At 59.5% G+C, this 17,396-nt stretch overlaps 2 protein-coding genes across 9 annotated transcripts in view; one reads left to right on the top strand and one right to left on the bottom strand.

Annotated features, from left to right (window-relative positions):
• Nucleotides 1-15,499, top strand: part of NOS1AP (nitric oxide synthase 1 adaptor protein) — a 261,440-nt gene extending 245,941 nt beyond the window's left edge. For 5 of the 7 annotated variants that reach the window (XM_032319186.1, XM_032319185.1, XM_032319184.1 and 2 more), the window contains 3 exons: nucleotides 151-303; nucleotides 13,642-13,933; nucleotides 14,696-15,499. In XM_032319186.1, the coding sequence (XP_032175077.1) occupies nucleotides 151-303; nucleotides 13,642-13,933; nucleotides 14,696-15,170 (920 nt within the window). In that variant the 3' untranslated portion in view covers nucleotides 15,171-15,499. Of the gene's footprint in view, nucleotides 1-150; nucleotides 6,087-9,269; nucleotides 9,711-13,641; nucleotides 13,934-14,695 lie in introns of those variants that run through there. The other 2 variants (XM_032319190.1, XM_032319189.1) reach the window with 2 other exon arrangements.
• Nucleotides 6,542-9,122, bottom strand: SPATA46 (spermatogenesis associated 46). 2 transcript variants are annotated; one of them, XM_032319191.1, is made up of 3 exons: nucleotides 9,000-9,122; nucleotides 7,679-7,792; nucleotides 6,542-7,088 (listed from the first exon to the last, which is right to left on the bottom strand). In XM_032319191.1, exons 1-3 carry the CDS (start codon nucleotides 9,100-9,102, stop codon nucleotides 6,562-6,564), a joined length of 744 nt encoding a protein of 247 aa, XP_032175082.1. In that variant the 5' UTR covers nucleotides 9,103-9,122; the 3' UTR covers nucleotides 6,542-6,561. The 2 variants fall into 2 exon arrangements, with proteins under 2 accessions (XP_032175082.1, XP_032175083.1); XM_032319192.1 differs by lacking the exon at nucleotides 9,000-9,122 and adding an exon at nucleotides 8,851-8,940.
• Nucleotides 15,500-17,396: the final 1,897 nt, after the last annotated feature.

The following is a 17,396-nucleotide window of genomic DNA, read 5'->3' as shown; positions in this document are numbered from 1 at the left end:
GAAGCCTCTCTGGGCTTCCGTCTCTGTTTACAGAGACCCTGCTCTGGCCCTCTCGGTTTGTACCCAGCTCATGCCCCCGCCCCACACCCACGCCCCCCCACTCCCGGCCACCTTGCTAACCCGGGCTGCTGTCTCTTGTCCCCCCTCCAGTGGGCTCCCAGGACAGCTTGCTGGAGATCACCTTCCGCTCCGGAGGTCTGCCGGTGCTCTGCGACCCCACCACCCCGCAGCCGGAGGACCTGCCCTCACCGCCCCCGGGCGCGGGCCTGGCCGAGCTGGCCCACCCCGCCGGCAGCCCCCTAGGTAGGCGTGACTGCCTGGTGAAGCTGGAGTGCTTCCGCTTCTTGCCGCCGCCTGCGGGCCCGCTGCTGGGGGGCCTGGAGCTCCTCAAGTTCCGCGAGTCGGGCATCGCCTCGGAGTACGAGTCCAACACGGACGAGAGCGAGGAGCGCGACTCGTGGTCCCAGGAGGAGCTGCCGCGTCTGCTCAACGTCCTGCAGAGGCAGGAGCTGGGCGACAGCCTGGACGATGAGATCGCCGTGTAGGGTGGGCCGCGGCGCGGGGCTGGGCCGGGTGCAGGGCCGGAGGGGCGCGGGGCCGGGCGCACCGCCGAGGATGCCCGTGCGGCGGAGGGCGGTGAGTGCCAGGAAGACGAGCGACTTTGGCTCCAGCCAGGGGCCCCAGAGAGCCTGTGGTTTCAGGAAAGAATTACGACTCTGCTTTGGAAGGTCTGATGGGGGAGAACTGGGACTCCCAGAGGCAAGTGGGCCCCTCTCTCCCACGTGTGACTTGGGAGGGGAGGGCAGGGCCTTCCAGAGCCAGTGGCTTCGGGAGAGGGTCCCTCGTGTGGATCGCCAGGCTGCCCGAGGACCTGCCACGAGCGGGCTGTTTCATCAGGTTCCTCCGCTCTGTCCCATCCGGGGTGCCCGGGGAGCCCCCTCCCGCCCCATCTCCCGATCCCACGGCAAAGGGAAGCCATCAGGTGCCAGCTCAGGTCCTGTGTGTCTGGATATCCAGGATGTTACCAGTTGCCTAACCCTCCCCTGAGCTTCTGGAAGGAATTCCTTCTCTAGGCCACTGTGGAGATGACAGAGGTTGAATGCGCCGGTGGTAAGGGACGGGGTGGAGCTCTCAGTGCGATCATGGAATTGGGATGTTTCACGTCGGGTAAGCTCTGGGATGACTTGAACCTGGACGTTTGCTCTAGCTGGATGTGAGGTGTTACTTCCGAGGGAGACTGGGAGTTGGACATCGTTCAGGCCCTTGCGGTGCAAGCCCTGGGGGGGGGGCAGCCCCTTTGGGGCTCCAGATGATGTTGGTCTGATTCCTCAGTGTGGGAGCTCCCCCTCCCCCCTCTCCCGCCCCATCCTGCCTACAAGCTCAGCTCCTCCGCATGGAGGCTGGGAAGCTGCCTCCTTCTCCCTTCCGTGTCTTGCCTCAGGGTCCATGTCGGCCAAGGTTTGTACAGCATCCTCCCCTCGGAGAAAGTCCCCGAGCCCCCGGCCTTACCTCTCAACGCGTTAGTGGTCAGCGTTTACTGCAGGAAAAAATCCAAACACGAGCTGGTAGCTGAGACTGTTTCTTTCCACTCTTCAGAATCACTGCCACTTTGGTCAGGGACCACAGCCCTGTCCCCCCTTGACCCGTCTTTGCCCATCCAGGCCTTGTCTAGAGAACGCCGTCTCAGCTGGCCGGCCAACCATGGCAGGGAAGCCATGCTCCCTTTGTGACAGTCCGGCCACGAGTGGCTGTTAGCAGATTTAAAGCTGCCTCGAGAGAGAGCCGGGCCAGTGCTAGGGTCTTGTGTGTGGGGAAGTAAGTGTTCGTCCTGGAGAACGAGCAACAGACCCAGACAGCAGTAATCTGTGAGGATTCGGTGTTAAGGATGGGGTTGCCCAAAACACAGAGTTTTTCAACCCCGACCTTGCTTTATAATTTATAGAACTGAAAGCGTAGCCCTTTTCCTTAAATAGCTGGGTTTCTTCTACACTAGAAAGTCCAAAGGAAAGGAAATACACATAGCTTTATGGTGGCCTTCCTGGGCACACCAGGGTATTGGCAGAAAGAGGATGAGGTGTGGACGGATGTGTGTGCGCACGTGTGTACAGATAGGCTTGTATACCCGTGTGAGGGAAGGTGAGTACGTGTGTGTGGGTGTGTGAGAAGTGACCGGAGAGAAGAGAGTGTGAATCTTCAGGGCGTTTGCACGACAGCAGGGTTGTGTTGTTTTTCCTAACGGTGCATTTAGTTGGAGAGGAGTGGTTCTGTTTATTTCGCGGTCTTTTCTAATTAGCCGTTGGACGGAATAGGTCCAAATACACAAGGAAGAAGCAGGAAGGTGAGAGCCCCAGACTGAAGGAGGTGTGGGGAATCCGGTGTGGCTGAGCCGGCTTCCCAGACCCTCCCCTGGGTGCGGCTTCTCCGAGCGGTAGAATCTTCTGGAGGGTTCGGGACGGTGGAAGGTCTGGCTTCTCGGGCCGCTGCGTGTAAGCAGGAGCCCAGCGTGAAGCCACCGGATTTGTGGAATGTGGCAGGAGAGGGCGGGCTGTGGCGGGGAAGGGCCAGGGGTGGGTGGGGCGGAGTTGCGGAAGGGTTTAGAGAAGCTTCGGAGGGAAAGACGAAAGGGGACGGAGGAGAGAGTAAAGGGTGTGAAGCGGCTGTCGGTACCGCTGACTCCGGACCCATCCTGGACCCTTGGCCTCGGATGCTCCGCGGTGGTTTCCAGCTGCCTCAGCCCCAGCCTCCCCCAGAGGGGGCCTCCGCTGGAGCTCTGGTTTGCACGTCCGCACCGGCCCCAGTGGGCCTGGGGTGTGGCGACGGGAGACAGGATGGAACTAGGGGCCTTGACGGGTCGCCAGCCCCTGGGCAGAGCAGAGAACAGCGCAGACCTGGTTCCCCAGCGACGCCACCCTCTCCTCCCTCCCCGCTTCTTGCTCCGCTCACTCAGCGGCTGCCTTCCTCCTCTTTCATCTTTCTGCTCTGCCCTGCAGACAGGACAAGTGGACACCGGGGGGCGCCTACCCTATTGGCGCCTGCCTCAGCCTCCCCCCAGGGGCCGGCAGAGTCCTGGGCACCTGAGGCTCTCCCAGGTGCAGAGCCAGCAAAGAATTTCTCTGCACAGAACAGACTGCGTGTTGGGATGAAAACGATACTCCTATCCCCGCTTCTACCAACGCTCTCTGTGAAGCCCCTTCGTAGCTTCCCTTCTGCCCACGGCTCCTGTTCAGCACTTGTGTTCCTTTGATTTCCTCTTCGCCTCACCGCCTCCTCTCACCCCACCGAGCCCGAGCCCTCTGCTTTCTGAAACTCTTGTGTCATTAACTCTGTCGGTTCAACTCTCTGGGACAAGATTCTGTTCATGTAAAGTGCACTTACTCCCTGGATGTCGTCACTAGTCTAGTGGCTTTTGCTAAATAAACCTTTCTTATTTCTAAAAGCTTTTCCATGGTCTTTTCTTGCTTCTTCTATCTGCTCCCTGACTTGCCCTCACTCCCACCCCACTTCCCAAGCCAGCGGCCATCAGCTCTGCGAGCCACTGTTCTCGGGGTGGTGGTGGTCAGAAAACGGGGGAGGAAGGTGGTGGCTTCAGGCGCGATTTAGCTAGACCAGCCTTGCTCAGCAGGCGGCTGTGCTGTGGTTTTTCCCGGACAGTGTGGCTTCCCCGGGGGGTCATTCGGTGGTGTCTGGAGACAGTTTCGGTTTGACCGAACTGAGGGAAGGATGCGTTTGATAATTAGTGGGTAGAAGCCAAGGACGTTGCTAAACATCCTACACACGCAGGAGGACCCCACCCCCCACCCCCCAAGAGAGAATCGCCCGGCCCCAAATGTTAGTAGTCCCGAGGTTCAGAGGCTCCGGGCTCATGCCTGTTTCCAGACTCTCCCAAGCCCGGGTCTTTTCACGCTGCAGATGTCGCTGGCGTATAAGCACATTTTGAGTGCTTGAAAAAGTACGACATCCTAGATATTTCCAGCTATAACGAAGATCATCTAGATCATAAAATTTCTTGGACTCCCTGACTAAATGTCTGAACTACGCAGTAGTAGTAGGTAGGATTCCGAACAGCCCCGTTCCTGAAATGCCCATCCCGGGGTCAAAACGGGCTCGTCCCCACACCTGGCCTCAGGCATGGTGGTGCCCTTGTCGCTCGGCTCGGCAGAGGGGTGCTGGCTCGAGGGCACTTGGCCTTCCTGCCAGGAGGCGTCATGGAAGGCAGGAGGAAGGCTAGCGAGGGAAGAGCATCAGAGAGATAGAAGCTGCAGGACTTCGAAACCCGACATCATGGAAACCAGATTACTTTGGCCAGGACGTTTAGCCGCCTCGAAGGCAGAGGCCCCGCTGGCCTGGTACTTTGTCAGGTGCGGCCAACTCTGCAGGAAGGCTGAGGGGATCCGATCAACCCTTTGCCCCCTTTCTGAGTGAGGGAACTGAGCCTCATTTTTCTCATCTGTAAAATGGGGACAAAACAGACCACGTAAAGCGGTAATGACAAGTAAATGAGCAGGCATTTTCCGAGCATCGAGCAGAGTGCCTGGCAGGGGCTCAGGGCACCACAGAGCTTACCTGCTAGTTGATTGGGGTGGCGGGAGTTGTGCCCACGTGGTCTGTGCCTTTGTGGGCTGTGTGCATTCCCTGCGTGCTGAAACTTCCCTCGGAACTCTGCACTGAGAAAGTCCCTGGGGTTCCCAATGACGCTGGTAAATGTGTGAGAGGCAGAGCGCGTCTAACTTCACACGAAACTCCAGCCCCTGCCGGGCAGTGGGCACGTGCTGTGACCCCCCCTGCTCAGACCCCGGCTGCAGGATGGCTTGCTGTCTTTATAACGGGTTCCGTGCCTGGGACACATATACCCTGCAGGAGGGAGTGTGGGTTGGGCAGGCGGTGTGAGGCCAGACAAGAGCCGAGTCCTCCTGATTCCCTCACAGCCTGAAGGAAGGCCACGAGGCCCCCAGGTGAGCCCATCCTCTTGCTCCTTTCTCAAGGGCCCCACCAAGGGGACCCACGTGTGTGGGGATGCACAGAAGGGGAGGTCTTCAGGGGCGTAGGTGACTTTTGCATTTTGGGAAACAGGAAATCAGAGAAGCTACCCTCCCTTGAGGGGTCCAGGGGATGACGTCAGGGCTCCCCAGAGAGACCACCCATCCTGGAGTGGGCAGGCTGGGGGTCTGGAGCCCACAGTACAAGTACCCTATTGGACTCTGGCTGGGACGGTAGCAGGTGGGGAGAGAGCAAGTGGGGAAGGGTCTTGCCACGTGGGACGTGATGGGATTCGAGCCCAGCCTCTCACATAAGAACCGTGACCGGCATTTTAGCAGCACAGGGATAAGCAGAAGCAGGCCTGCTGAAGCAGAAAGCAGAGGCCTCACTGGGGGGCAATCTTCCACCCCAACCTGTTGGCCAACCGGGGGCTGGGGGGAGGCGGAGGTAAAGGGAGGCTTGGTGTTGGGGGCCCCGGAAAAGGAGATGCCCCACAGCGGTGAGAGCGCCCCCTTGGGGCATTAGGGAGCTGAAATGAGAGGTAAGTACGGCCTAAAAATAAGACCAGTGAGCATTCAGCTCGCTTTTCTTTTTTAGAACCACGTAATGGGTAAGACACATGTCCTCCCCACATCCCTGGTGTTCGGCCACGTTTCTGGGTCGGAGCTGGTAGTGAGGCCGCCTCGGAAATGGGTTGACCGCCGGGGCTGGCCGCTGCTGCGCTCCTCGGTGACGGGAAGCCGCGTTTTCACGCCTGTCCCTGCCTGCTTTGCCGTGACGCAGCTCAGCTGGGTACAGACGCCCCCCGGGTCAGAAGCAAGTCTGTCGTGCTTCAGCAAGCATGCCTCTTCCAAGTGAAGGATCGTGGGGCACGTAGGGTGGGGGTGCCCGGCCCCACGTGCCTCTTTCCTGCCTTACGCAGGGGGCCGTGTGGTCCTCCCTGTTCCTCCCCTCGGGAGATCTAACAGCCGAGAAGCTTTCAGAGCGCACAGAGGTGCTGCGGGAGGGGGAGCCTCCCTGTGCCCGCAGTAAAGGGCGTTCACTCTCCTCCCCTCCGGCCGAGCTCTTCCGCAGGGGGAACTGACCACAGGGGGACCCACCAGTAAGCCAGCGTCTTCGAGGAGCGATCTCATGCTTGCATTGCCCCAGAATCACCCAGAAGGTAGCTGAGAGCCCAATGGCCAGGCCCCCTCCTGCCCCCACCGAGTTTCTAATTCCGTGAATCTGAGATTTCATTTCTAGCAGATTCTTAGGGGATGCGGACGCTGCTGATCTGGGCACCTCACTTTGAAAAGTGCCCCTAGAGAGGCTCTTCTCCAACTTGAGGAGGAGAGGGGAAGGGAAGGCGGGAGGGGCCGCGAGGGGACCTGCTGTTGCTCGGCAACCGTTCGCCAGAGGGGGCATGGGACGGGGACCGGGAAGGACCACAGGTGGATCCAGGTGACCCGGGACTTGACCGAAGGCTGTGACCAACTTGGGTTTATTGACATCTCTCTGGAGGCATGAACGGGCTTCCTCCCCGCTTTACCTGAGGCGCCCACTAACGGGACAGCTGCCACCCCCAGCCCCCAGCCCCCAACCAGGCTACTTAAAGGCCTGGCAGTTGCCTGAGGAGAGCCGGTCCCCGGGCCGGGCCTTCTGCTCCTTGCCCCAGAGGGTTTTGAGCTTGCGGTAGTACACCCTGCAGCTGAAGCCTTCCCTGAAGCCCCCCTTGATGTGGCTCTTGAGGGAGTGCAGAGTGGGGTACATGCGGCAGCAGGCCGCACACTTGTAGCCGCTCTGCTGGGCCGGGTGCCACCTGGAGGCCGTGAGAATGTCCTGGGACGTGATGTAGTCCGTGGAGTCCAGGCCATGCCTAGACTTCTTGCTGGCCTCTCGGGCGCAGGTGTTCTCTGGGGAGGAAGAGGACGAGCAGATGCTCTCAGCCAGGTCCTCGGGAAGGCAGCTGTCCCCCCTGCTCTCGTCCCGCTGCACCTCCAGGAAGCTGTAGGCCTCCAGGTGGCTCTCCTGGTCTGTGCAGACAAAGTAGCTGTAAGGGGAGAACCAGGGCCGGTAGATGGTGCAGTTCCGCCTCAGCTGCTCCCCGTTCTGGGGGTCCCTCAAAATGCAGTCTGCGGAGGAAAGGGTCGGGTTTGAGCGCAAGGCCCCAGGGTGGCCAGGGGTGGAGGGGCCGGGAGAAGCAGAAAGGCAAGCGGTCAGGAGTCAGGTGTGGTCCAGAGGTCTCTCCCCGCGCCCCCTCGACTGCAGTTCTGAGAGTAAGCAGGAGTCAGGGTGGCAAGAGCTGTCCGAGACCCTCCTTCCTCCGCTCCCACCAGTGGCAGTTGGGTGTGGGGGGTAGAGACCACTTGCGTTCCCTAAGCCTCGGCCTTGGCCAGGTGCTTCTATCCCAGCGGACACCTCGTCTCCCCTTCCTCGAAGGGCAGGCAGGTGGCTCAGTGGCTTCCCAGCGCCCCTTTCCCACACCCCCTGGCCACGGCCATTGTCCCAGCCTCTCTGTCTGTCTGCCCGCAACAGCCCACCCCAGGCGGAAGCTGCGGTTTCACCCCCGGCTCGGGAGACGGGCCTGCGGGGGCCTGCAGGGGCCTGCGGAAGGGAGGACCAGGAAGGCGAGGACAGGGGTGGGAAGCACCCGTCCTGTAGGGGAGCAGCCCTGCCCCTCCAGCTTCTCACAGGTGCCTGCCCAAGGCAGAGAAGGCCTCACCTGGAGAGAACCCCGGGTTCTGCACCCCGAGCCGGAACGCGCTGCTGTGGTACGGGGCTGGCAGGGCCTGAGCTGGGCTGGATGCCTCGGAGGGTAATGCGGTCTTTGCAATGTCTGGGTTAGGGAAGAAACGCTCTGGTGAGCTGCGCGAGGCTGGGAGTCCTCTTCTTGGTGACCAACCCCCCAAGACGTACCTAGAGGCTCTACCTTGGGACTTGATGACATTGCAAAGCTGAAGACAAACAGCGCCCTTTTTGCACCCAGATAAGCAGAATTGTTCTGGGTGGCATCCTGGGGAAATCCAAATGGGGCATTTTCATGGAGATCTGGGCAAGATTCTCTCCACGGGAGAAGTTTACATACAGACCAGATGACCGCTTTCTGCCCTGCCCATCTTTCTCTTGACCTTCCTGCAGCTTGGTTTGTGTGTGTGTTTGTGTGTGTGTGTGTGTGTGTGTGTGTGTGTCTGTCTGTCTGTCTGTCTGTGTTCCAGCCTCAGAGCTTCCTCCGGGATCCAGGGGAGGGAGTCTGGTCACGGATCACATAGCTATAGTACATAAAGCTATGTGGTTTCTCCAACTGAAAGCATTTCCCACCTACAGCCCAGGAGTGTTCAGGTGGACTCTGGCCGTGTGAACGCGCTGATGGCTGCTACCACTTGGTGAAGAGCCAGCCCGTCTCCACTCCCAGAGTGGAACCAGAGCTCAGTCGGGGAAGCCACTGTGTAAGGGTCCTCTGGACAGGCACATGGCTGTTGAGGAGAGCTGGCTGGCCTCCTCCAGCCGTAACAGGCGCACCTCTCCAGGAACCACCCGGAAGCCTTGTTACCCATGAAGGTTCCTATTCAGCAGGTCTGGGGGCGGCCTGAGCTCCTCCATTGCTAACAAGCTCCCAGGTGAGGCCCACAGGGAGGCCCGCAGACCACAGTGGGAACAGCGGGTCCTTAGACAGTCCATCTCAATTCCCTGCTGTGCTCCTTAGGCACCCTGCCTCCTAGGTTCCTACTGATGCGGTGGGAAGCCTGTCTCTTCTCTGGCCTGTCCCAGCCAGGGCTTCAGCAAGTCCCTGCCCTACAGAGACCTGAGATTCTAGAGGGAAAGAAAAACTGGACAACAAATGTGTTCCCCCATCCTTCCCTTGCCAGAAATGAATAAACATCAGGAACTACTTACCATGAATGCAGCATTTTGAAAAATTATTTTCTCCCCATGTGTAATTTGACTTTCTCACTAAATCGTAGTCCTGTGACATGATCTGGTAGAGTACTCAAAAGCTTCCAGAAAAACCACATTTTTGTGGCCCTAGTGGCACCAGAGTTTACCTGGCAAGCTGGTGGCGTGTGAGGACATAATGTCGGGAAAAGTGCTCAGGGCTGAGGAAGAGATTCGAGGTCCAGAAATGCTGAGGAGTGAGAAGTTCTCCATGTTCGGACTGCCGTCGGGTATGGAGATCACACATCTGCTCCCCGGAGGCTGGCTGGGTTGTCCAGACGATGAACATTCTCAGTGCAGTTGACATCACAAGAGGGTCCCATGATTCCGCTTGCTGGCCAGGCTGTCCCTTTCAAAGACGGGTGGAGTCTCTAAAATTTTAGAAAGACTTTTTGGGACTTCACCCCTCATCAGCCTGCCTCGACTGAGAATGCCCAGGGGGAGGAAGCCTGTGGCAGAGATGTGACCACGATGTAATCTGTTGACTCCCATCCTGTTGATCTTTGGTGTCCTTTTGTGTCCTTGCTCTCACGCCCCCCAACTCTGGGGACCTCTGTCCTCTCTGAATAAGCTTCTCGCTCAGCTTCTCCTTCATCTGCCTCACCTGTGCTATCCGGTGTTTTTGTTCTTTTGCAACTGAGTTTGGAGTATAATTTTTACATTTTCTCTGGAAATTGTTTGAAAGTGGCAAAAAGTTGCAAAACAAAAACTAGTTGTTGTGCATTCTGTATCCGGGTTTTCCTGTTGTTAACATTTTGCCCCGTTTGCTTTGTCAATCCCCCTCCCTCCGCCCCACACGTGGCTTGCTGAGCTATTCCAAGGTAAGTTACAAGCATCATGGCCCTTTGTGCCTAAATACTTCCGTGCGCTGCCTAATAGGGACCAGGTAGTGTTTTAAACGGTGGTGCTGTTTTTAGCAAATGACTACAACACAAGCAGGTGGCTTACTCAACACCATTTTCTCCTGGTGAGCAGTTTGCTGAGGGACTGAACTCCAAGTGGCCAGGTTGCTTCTCCTCTCCGCTTCGCTTCCGTCCTCCCCCAGCCTAGCCTGCTGCGGGCGGTGGGGTAAGGGTGAGAGGTGATCCCGCCATTTTGAAGATAAGCCCCGTTGTAGAGCGTCACAACAGGTGCAGACTAGGTACAGAGAGTGCATTTGATCAAACTGTGCATCTGCTTGGGCTGCATGGAGAGACATGGCCTGGTCGTGGCACACGTGCGTGTGCGTGTGAGCTTCGGGTGTGAGAGCCCAGAGTCGTCTTCCTGTTGGTGTCTGCCCGCAGGACTTCAGTGTTGTAGGACAGGGTGGAGGACCTCGCTGCCTCCCACAGAGCCTGTCTTGGAGACTTAGAAGGCGTTGGAATTTAGTGGACACCATGGACTTGGGCAGCTTTGAGGGAATTGGCTGTTTGATTTGGCCCTTGTGGTGCAGAGGAAGATCCTGGGGTCCGGGGAGCTGGTGTGCGTGAGTTCTCACCCCGCTCTGTTAGCAACTTTGCAGCATCAGGCAAACCTCCCTGCCACCGCGTCCTCTTATTTTACTCATTTAGACGCTTGGAATGGTCTAAACCCGGGTGGTTTGTGTGCAGAAATGGGACAGGAGAGTAATGAGCGATGTACACAGGGTCCAGAAGATTTGGAATTTCATCCTGCAGGAGCAGGAGGGGTGTCATTGAATTCTTTCCACTGCCAGCTTGGGAACGTCAGACAGACTTCCTGTAAAGGGGGCTCAGAATACTGGGGAACACACGCAAAGCTGCCTCGGTGCCTGTTGGTAGAGTTTTTAAAAACCAGACACTTCCGGTCTAGGGATTGAAGAGTTCGTGGGAACCTGCTTGTCCAGGGTTTTCTCGCATGTTATACCCTCCTGGTATGTTGTTGCTGGTGGCCGGGGGCAGGAGGTGACAGTCCCAGAGTGGTCGGCCACTACATAAAATGTGTCTCTCTCTTGTTTGCTTCCCACCTGCTTTCCGAGCCCCTTTCTCGGACAGGTAAGAGACCGTCTTTCTGATGGACGATGTACGTCACAGATGCTTGGCTCTGCTCGTGCATGTGGGGGTATTGTGGGGTGGGCCACCAGGTTGGGCAATCATCATTTCTCTTTCCATCATCATCATTACGTCCTGAACCACCCCGCATCTAGTCCGGGGGGAGGGACGGAATGTGGGGGTCGTTAGTGCCATCAGCAGGAAAGGTGCTCATGGCACACCCGAGGGTGTGGAAGCAAAGGAGGCCCCCGCCAGAGCCCCACATCCGCGAGCAGACTGCTTGTTCCCAGGCTGACCTCGGCAGAGGAGGCTATGAGTGGCTTTTGTAAATGGTAAAGCCTCGGGAACAGCTTCTCTACACCGTCTGCCCGTAATGTGGTCAGGTTTTAAGGATTCCTCTCAAAAGCCCATTCGATTAAGCCAAACTTACGAAATGGCCAACTTTTGTGCCAGGCCCTGTGCCGAGTGCTCCAGAAAGTTTAAAAAAAAAAAAAATCACTGGGGATACAGCGTCTCCTCCAGGAGCTCCCCACTTGGTTTTCAAGACCAGGTGCGTTGGCCAGAAAGACACAGGGAATTGCAAAGAGCACATAGGACAGGTTTTCTTTAAACTACTGAAGAATTCAGCATAGACATTTGGGAAGGTAGCGAGTGAAAAGTGCGGGAAATCTACAATGGGGCGTGATCCTGTAGTTACTTGTGCTTCTTAGGAAGTTTTTCAGATAAGAGGAGCTCACAGTTCCCAAGTCACTTGGGGTTTGTTTGGGTTACTTACACTCGCAGAAATGAGCAGGTCTGCTCTGTACATTCACCCGACACCAATAAGGAGACCGGCTCGGATCTATCAGAGTCAGGAAGTGGCAGGGGTGGGAGGGGGGTGTGCCTTCCCCAGCCAACCTCTTTTGGACACTTGCCCCGGTTTCACGGTGGCCCAAATACACTTGCTGGTTTGGAGGGAAATAGTCAAATGCTTTCATGGCCAAGGGTTTCCCGGCAAGTCCACAGATTTTACGATTAAAGAAAAGCCAGGATGCAGGACACGATAGGGAAAGCACGCAGAAGTGGGTGATGGTGTGGCGAGATAGTGCTCTTCGTAGAGTCACAGGAGCTGATGACCCCATTAGGGGCTGGGCTGGAAGTCCTGCTGGTGCGGTGTGGCCACACCTGGAGCCCAGGCCGCCTCACCCGGTCAGCCCTGTGCCCCAGACCCTGCGGTGGTTCTACCCCAGTTCCCTAGCACGGGCCCCACTGTGGTGCCTTCCCTGTGTGCAGCAGACGCATAGACCTGGGGGTGGGGTTTGTCTGCTCTGCCCCCTGCAGCTTCCTGCTGCCGCCCAAAGACCTTTACAGGAGGGCTTCTCTAGCTCGGGTGCAGAAGGGGTATGTCTGCTGAAACCGCAGTAAAGGGAGATGTACCCCCGGGCCAGGGACTCAGCAGTGCAGGGCAGGGAGAGCTACTTGATGGCAAGTTCAACAGAAGCAGCAGCACACCCCAACCTCACTTACTCTTGGGAAGGCTCCGCGTGCGTAGGCACTTGGAGGTGGAGACCAAGAACAGAGTCTGTGCTCAAGTGTTACCTCCTCTTCCCCCAGATCGGCAGAGTATCTAGAGTACGTGGTAGGGACAGAAACCTCACATGTGCCTCCAAGGCCCCAAAGAATGGATCTGTCTTTGGAGGACGGAGCTTGACTTCCCGGTGGGGGAGGACACCCTGAAACAAGCATGTGGACGGTGTGGCTTAAAGCCCCAAGCACCATTCATTCCAGTGACAACCCTTGGAGCTATGATCTTGACCTCTGTGGTTCTCCCATCTGCAGAATGGGTCTGGCAGTTTGAGGGATTTATTGAGCACCTTCTGTATACCCGACCAGGCTAGCTGTTAGGGATACGAAGGTGAAGGAGACGTGGCCTTGTTCACAGCCTGGTGGTTCTACCTGCCGCCCTTGGAGTGAGTCCTTCAGACCGAAGTTGGGGAGAGAAGGGCCGCCTGTGAGGCTGCTCGTCCGTGACACCAGGCCACGGGAAGTCCGTGGAGAGGGCGAGAACCGCGGAGTTCTCATTCAGCCCCTCCGGTCATGGCCCTGTGACCTCAGGCCCAGAAGACAGTTCTTCGTGTCCATAAGTAGGATTCCTCCCATGGCCCAGCTCGCTGGCTGGTCGTGAGGCTGCGGTCAGGCTCCTCCTGCTCCCCTGGGTGTCAAGGCTTCGACGTGAGCCGGTCCGGAGCCCCCACCCGGCATCTCTCGGCACGCAGCCACCCATGCTCCCACGTTCCTCTTCAGGAGACAGGGAGCCTGTTTTCCCACAGAGAAAATGTGCCCCACGGGTGGCCTTCAGCGGGGAGCTTCCCACGCGAGCCTCCACCAGCTTCGGCCCCTGTGCCGGCGTCCGCTCAGCTGCGTTCACAGTGACAGAAAATACCATAGTTCATTTCTTCGTCATTTTTTCTTCAGAGGGCTCGCTGGCCCCAAGGTCAGGGGTCAAGCCAGGAGTCAAGGAGGCAGGGGTAAAGGGATAAATTGGGGGGAAGTGGTAGGTTTAAGGCTGGAGCTCGTCACCAATGGGCCGGACGGGGTGGAGCTGGAAGGGCTCGTCCCACGTCCCATCTGGAAAACCCACACAGAAGGGTTGAGAGCGTCTCTGCGGGTTCTCCCCCGAGTGTTTCCAGAACCCAGGGCAGTGACAGCTGTGGGTGCAGTGTGCGGGCAAGAGGCCGAGCGACCCGTCCCCGCTCACCCCAGCCCTCTTCCCCTCTGTTTGCAGTGGACCATGGCATGTTCGAGAACGTGAACGCCGCCCACGCCCCGAAGCTGCAGCCCAGCTGCTCCTTCCCCCACCTGTCCCGGCTGCCGGCCCCCAGCTCGGCCGCCCCGGGGTCGGGGGTCTGGGTGGGCAGCAGTCAGCACCTCAAGAACCTGGGCAGAGCCGTGGGGGCCAAAGTCAACGACTTCCTGCGGAGAAAGGAGCCCTCGAGTCTGGACGGTGCAGGCGCCATGGAGATTAATAGGACTGCGGGGGCCCGGCTGGCCGGCGGGGTTCCGGGCGAGGAGGCCAGGTGAGTGCGGGTGGGGGGGCCGGCAGCGCTCCAGACTGACCCGGGGCCTCCAGAGAGCAGCTCTGAGCCGGGGACATGAGCTCGCCCTGCAGAGGACAGAGCTGGGCTTGTCCCTGGTTGTTGGCTGCCCTGGGGTCACTATGGCTGAAGTTTAGCAAGCACCTGTCAGGCGTGCACAAGCGCCAGGCCCCACGCTCCCCTAACCCCTGAAGCGGCCCAGATGGTTTCCATCTTGCATAGAACCAGGTTCAGAGGGGTGAGGTTACGGAATCAGTAGCAGCACAGCTGGATTCGAACCCCAGCATTGTCCGAGGCTCCCGGGGTGGATGCTAACACCCAGCCACAGCTTCAAGCCGCTGCTCTGCCGCTGGTAGGGGAGGAACGTGGGTGTCCCTGGGACCCACCAGGGCAGGGGAGGGAGAAGCCTGCTGGGGTCACCAGGTCCCTGCCAGGCCTTGTTTTCCACACCGGCTATGCTCCTCAGCAGGCAACGTCCCCCATAGGGCTCATGGCAAAGCTCTGATGTGACACAGCTCGCTGGTGGTCCCAAAGGCAACACGTAGCTGCTGTCAGCACCGAGCAGGGGGCGGAGGGGAGGGCAGGGGGTCACCAGGGAAAAGCCAGCGGTGCTCCAACTGCCACAACCCACAGAACAAACCGAGCAGGGGTGCACTTGCTGGGTGGGCGAGCCACCCAGGGTGGGAGCTGGGGTCTCACCATCCTCAGAGCACCCGGGTCTGTTGTCATTGACCCCCCCCCCAGGTCGGCCCTGCCGGATGCATTCCCTCGGCTGGATCCTCCGCCTCCCATCACCAGGAAGCGAACCCCCCGGGCCCTGAAGACGACGCAGGACATGCTGATTTCGTCACAGCCCGTCCTGAGCAGCCTGGAGTACGGGACAGAGCTGTCTCCCGGGCAGCCCCAGGACCCCCTTCCCACTGCTCCACCCGAAGCCCCCCTGGAAGTGGTGGACAAGGGCGAGGCTCTGCCCAATGGAGAGGTTTCCGTGTCCGTGCCTGACCTGATTCACCAGGACGGCCAAGACGAACCCAAGCCGAAGATGACTGAGTGCCGAAGGGCCTCCTCCCCGGGCCTCCTGGAGAGGAACGGCCTCAAACTCAGCCTGAGCCCCCCCGACCTGGCCGAGCCGCTGGAGGACGGCAGCTCCCCTCCTCGGGCACGGACCTCCAGTCTTGACAATGAGGGCCCGCACCCAGACCTGCTCTCCTTTGAGTAGGGCCTCTTCTTCCTGCCAAGCACCCCCTTCCCCTCGTCCATCTAGCCCCCGACCCCGGCTCTGTGTGCCCTTGGCTCCCTGGTGCAGAGATCAGCAGAGAGCTGGTCCCCCCGCGTGGGCTGTGCAGGGCCAAGAGTCCCTCAGTTGTCCTTGTCAAAGGCTCATTTTCTGTAAACCTGAGGACAGGTCCTCTGGGTGCCGGCCACAGCCCCGGGCTATTGGGGTACCTCTACTCCCCCGCCGCCCTGACTTCCCGCTGTGCCCCTGCCCCTCTCCTTCCACGGTCTGGTTCCCCTCTCCGGCCTCGGCTGAGGGAATCTGGCTGGGTGGGACCGTTCCGCTCGGTCCTCAGACCACGGAGGCCCCAGGTGGTTGCCTCGCATCTGGCCTTTGGGTGCGGGCCAGAGGAGACACCAGGCCTGAGACCCGGAGGCAGCCTGGTCGCCGGCAGTTCTCGGGGTGTTTCCCATCTGGCCAGTTGGGGAACACACCAAGCCCCCCGGGATGGGGCCCAGAGCCAGGCACTGAGGAGGCCCTGGGGGAAAGGGGTACGACCTGGCACATGTGGGCGCCAGGTGCAGAAGGGGAGGCCGGGGCACCCTTGCTGCACGAGGACAGGGCTAGGTGGGCCCTGCAGAGGCAGCCACGCGGGCCGCCATCCTGCTTTGGGGGAGGGCCCGGGAACTTGGCGTCCAGGCAGCTGGCCCCAACAGAACCTGGGGCCGAAGTCGTGGAGAAGACAGGATGAGGCCAGGGCAGTCGCTGGGGGCTCAGAGCAGTTTTCAGGGACCACCCCATGGCCTGAAATGAGGCAGAGGTAAGGTCCGGGTATGGTAAGTGTCCGAGCTGGGGTGACAAACAGGAGACTGCGATGTGGCAGGAGCCCTGGGACAGGCTCCCTCTCACCAGGCAGGAGGTGTTTGCGCTCGTGTTCAAATGGCCCGTGACTCCCGTCTCCCTCAAGCAGCCTCTGCCCTGCCTTCCACTGGCCCAGATGCCACATGGTCCTCTCTGCATCCCGGCCTTTGGGATCTATGTCTGGTTCATCCAGCACTAACCGGTGCCTGCCCTCCTGGGTTAACCCACTTTTATGTTCCTCTCTCCCACCAGGGACCCTGTCATGCTGTCTTCCTGTGGCCAGGAAACCCTGTCGGGGGGAGATCCCAACCCTGGGGGCCTTTGCAGCAAGAAGAGAACCTCCCTTTTGTTGAACAGGGTGGCTGGCTGCCTAGAGAAGCCTGGCGTGGCCCGTCCAGCCGTGGCAGCCGGTGGGCCTCCTGCTGCCGTCCCTTTTCTGTCCATTGTTCGGCTCCCCCTGCCCCCCAGCACTGCTCATGTTGTCCCATCACCCAGTTCCCACTCCCCGCCCTCCCCACCTTTGTGACATCCAAGCAAACTCCTCTGGACCCAGGATCTGGGAGCCTGGTTGGAGGCGGCTCAGCAGGGTGCTGGCGGCCCTTCTGGTGTTCTTGCTTCTGGAGCCTCCTGCCCCCTCTCGCACCCGGTCTTCCGTTGCCCCAGAAAGCCGGGCTGCACCGTGTGCTCCTGGCAAAGCCTCAGCTCCCTTTCCCACGAGGGGCTCTGCAGGCCGGGTGCCGGGGGCAGGGCGGGTACTGAAGGTCTAGATCCTGCCACCTTCCTCCAAGAACATCACTACGATATGATCTCTGACCCCGAGACTCAGAAGTTCTCGGGACTAGCATTTGGAAGCCTGTGAGTTCTCCCAGGACAGCTTGGGGTTTTGCAGACAACACAGAGCTGGGGACCGGGTGGGGGCGGGCAGAGAACCTAAACTGTGCTGGGTGCTTCCATGCCAGAAGATCTTTTTGCTTTTCCGGTGGGAAACTCAGCAGAGCCTTGGCCCCTGGGGCTTCTGCCCCAGAGATCAGGGTGGCCCCCGCCAAGTGACTCGGCGGCCCGACGTGCCGAGAGCTGGAGGGCCTGGGCTGGCTTAAGCACGCTGCGCTCCATGCCACACCCAGCCCCTGCTGAGGTCCGGCACCTCAGACTCAGGGTAGCCCAGGGATCCTGGGACGTCCCAGGACCATTGCCAGCCTAACGCTGGAGTTCCTCAGACTCGTGTCTGGTGCCCAACGAGGACCGGCGGGACCCTGCTCCCATCGTTGGCGTCTCTGTGATCTCCACCCAGGCCATCGACCTCCCACCGGGGGTGGGGAGGCGGTGAAGCTGCCATGTGGGGGAGGGGGGGCTCAAGCCTGAAGTCCC

This window comes from Mustela erminea, chromosome 17 (assembly GCF_009829155.1).
Source record: "Mustela erminea isolate mMusErm1 chromosome 17, mMusErm1.Pri, whole genome shotgun sequence".
In the NCBI taxonomy this organism is placed as follows: domain Eukaryota; kingdom Metazoa; phylum Chordata; class Mammalia; order Carnivora; family Mustelidae; genus Mustela; species Mustela erminea.
The sequence above is the reverse complement of the archived record's forward strand: the minus strand, read 5'-3'. Positions and strand labels throughout refer to the sequence as shown.

What these genes read in the sequence shown, in the direction of transcription:
- SPATA46 (XM_032319191.1), bottom strand. Translation starts at nt 9,102, where the DNA reads ATGGAGAACTTCTCACTCCTCAGCATTTCTGGACCTCGAATCTCTTCC. An exon ending in ACACGCCACCAGCTTGCCAG is followed by an intron (nt 7,793 to 8,999) that starts GTAAACTCTGGT and finishes TCCCTAACCCAG; the next exon opens with ACATTGCAAAGACCGCATTA. An exon ending in GAACCCGGGGTTCTCTCCAG is followed by an intron (nt 7,089 to 7,678) that starts GTGAGGCCTTCT and finishes TTTCCTCCGCAG; the next exon opens with ACTGCATTTTGAGGGACCCC.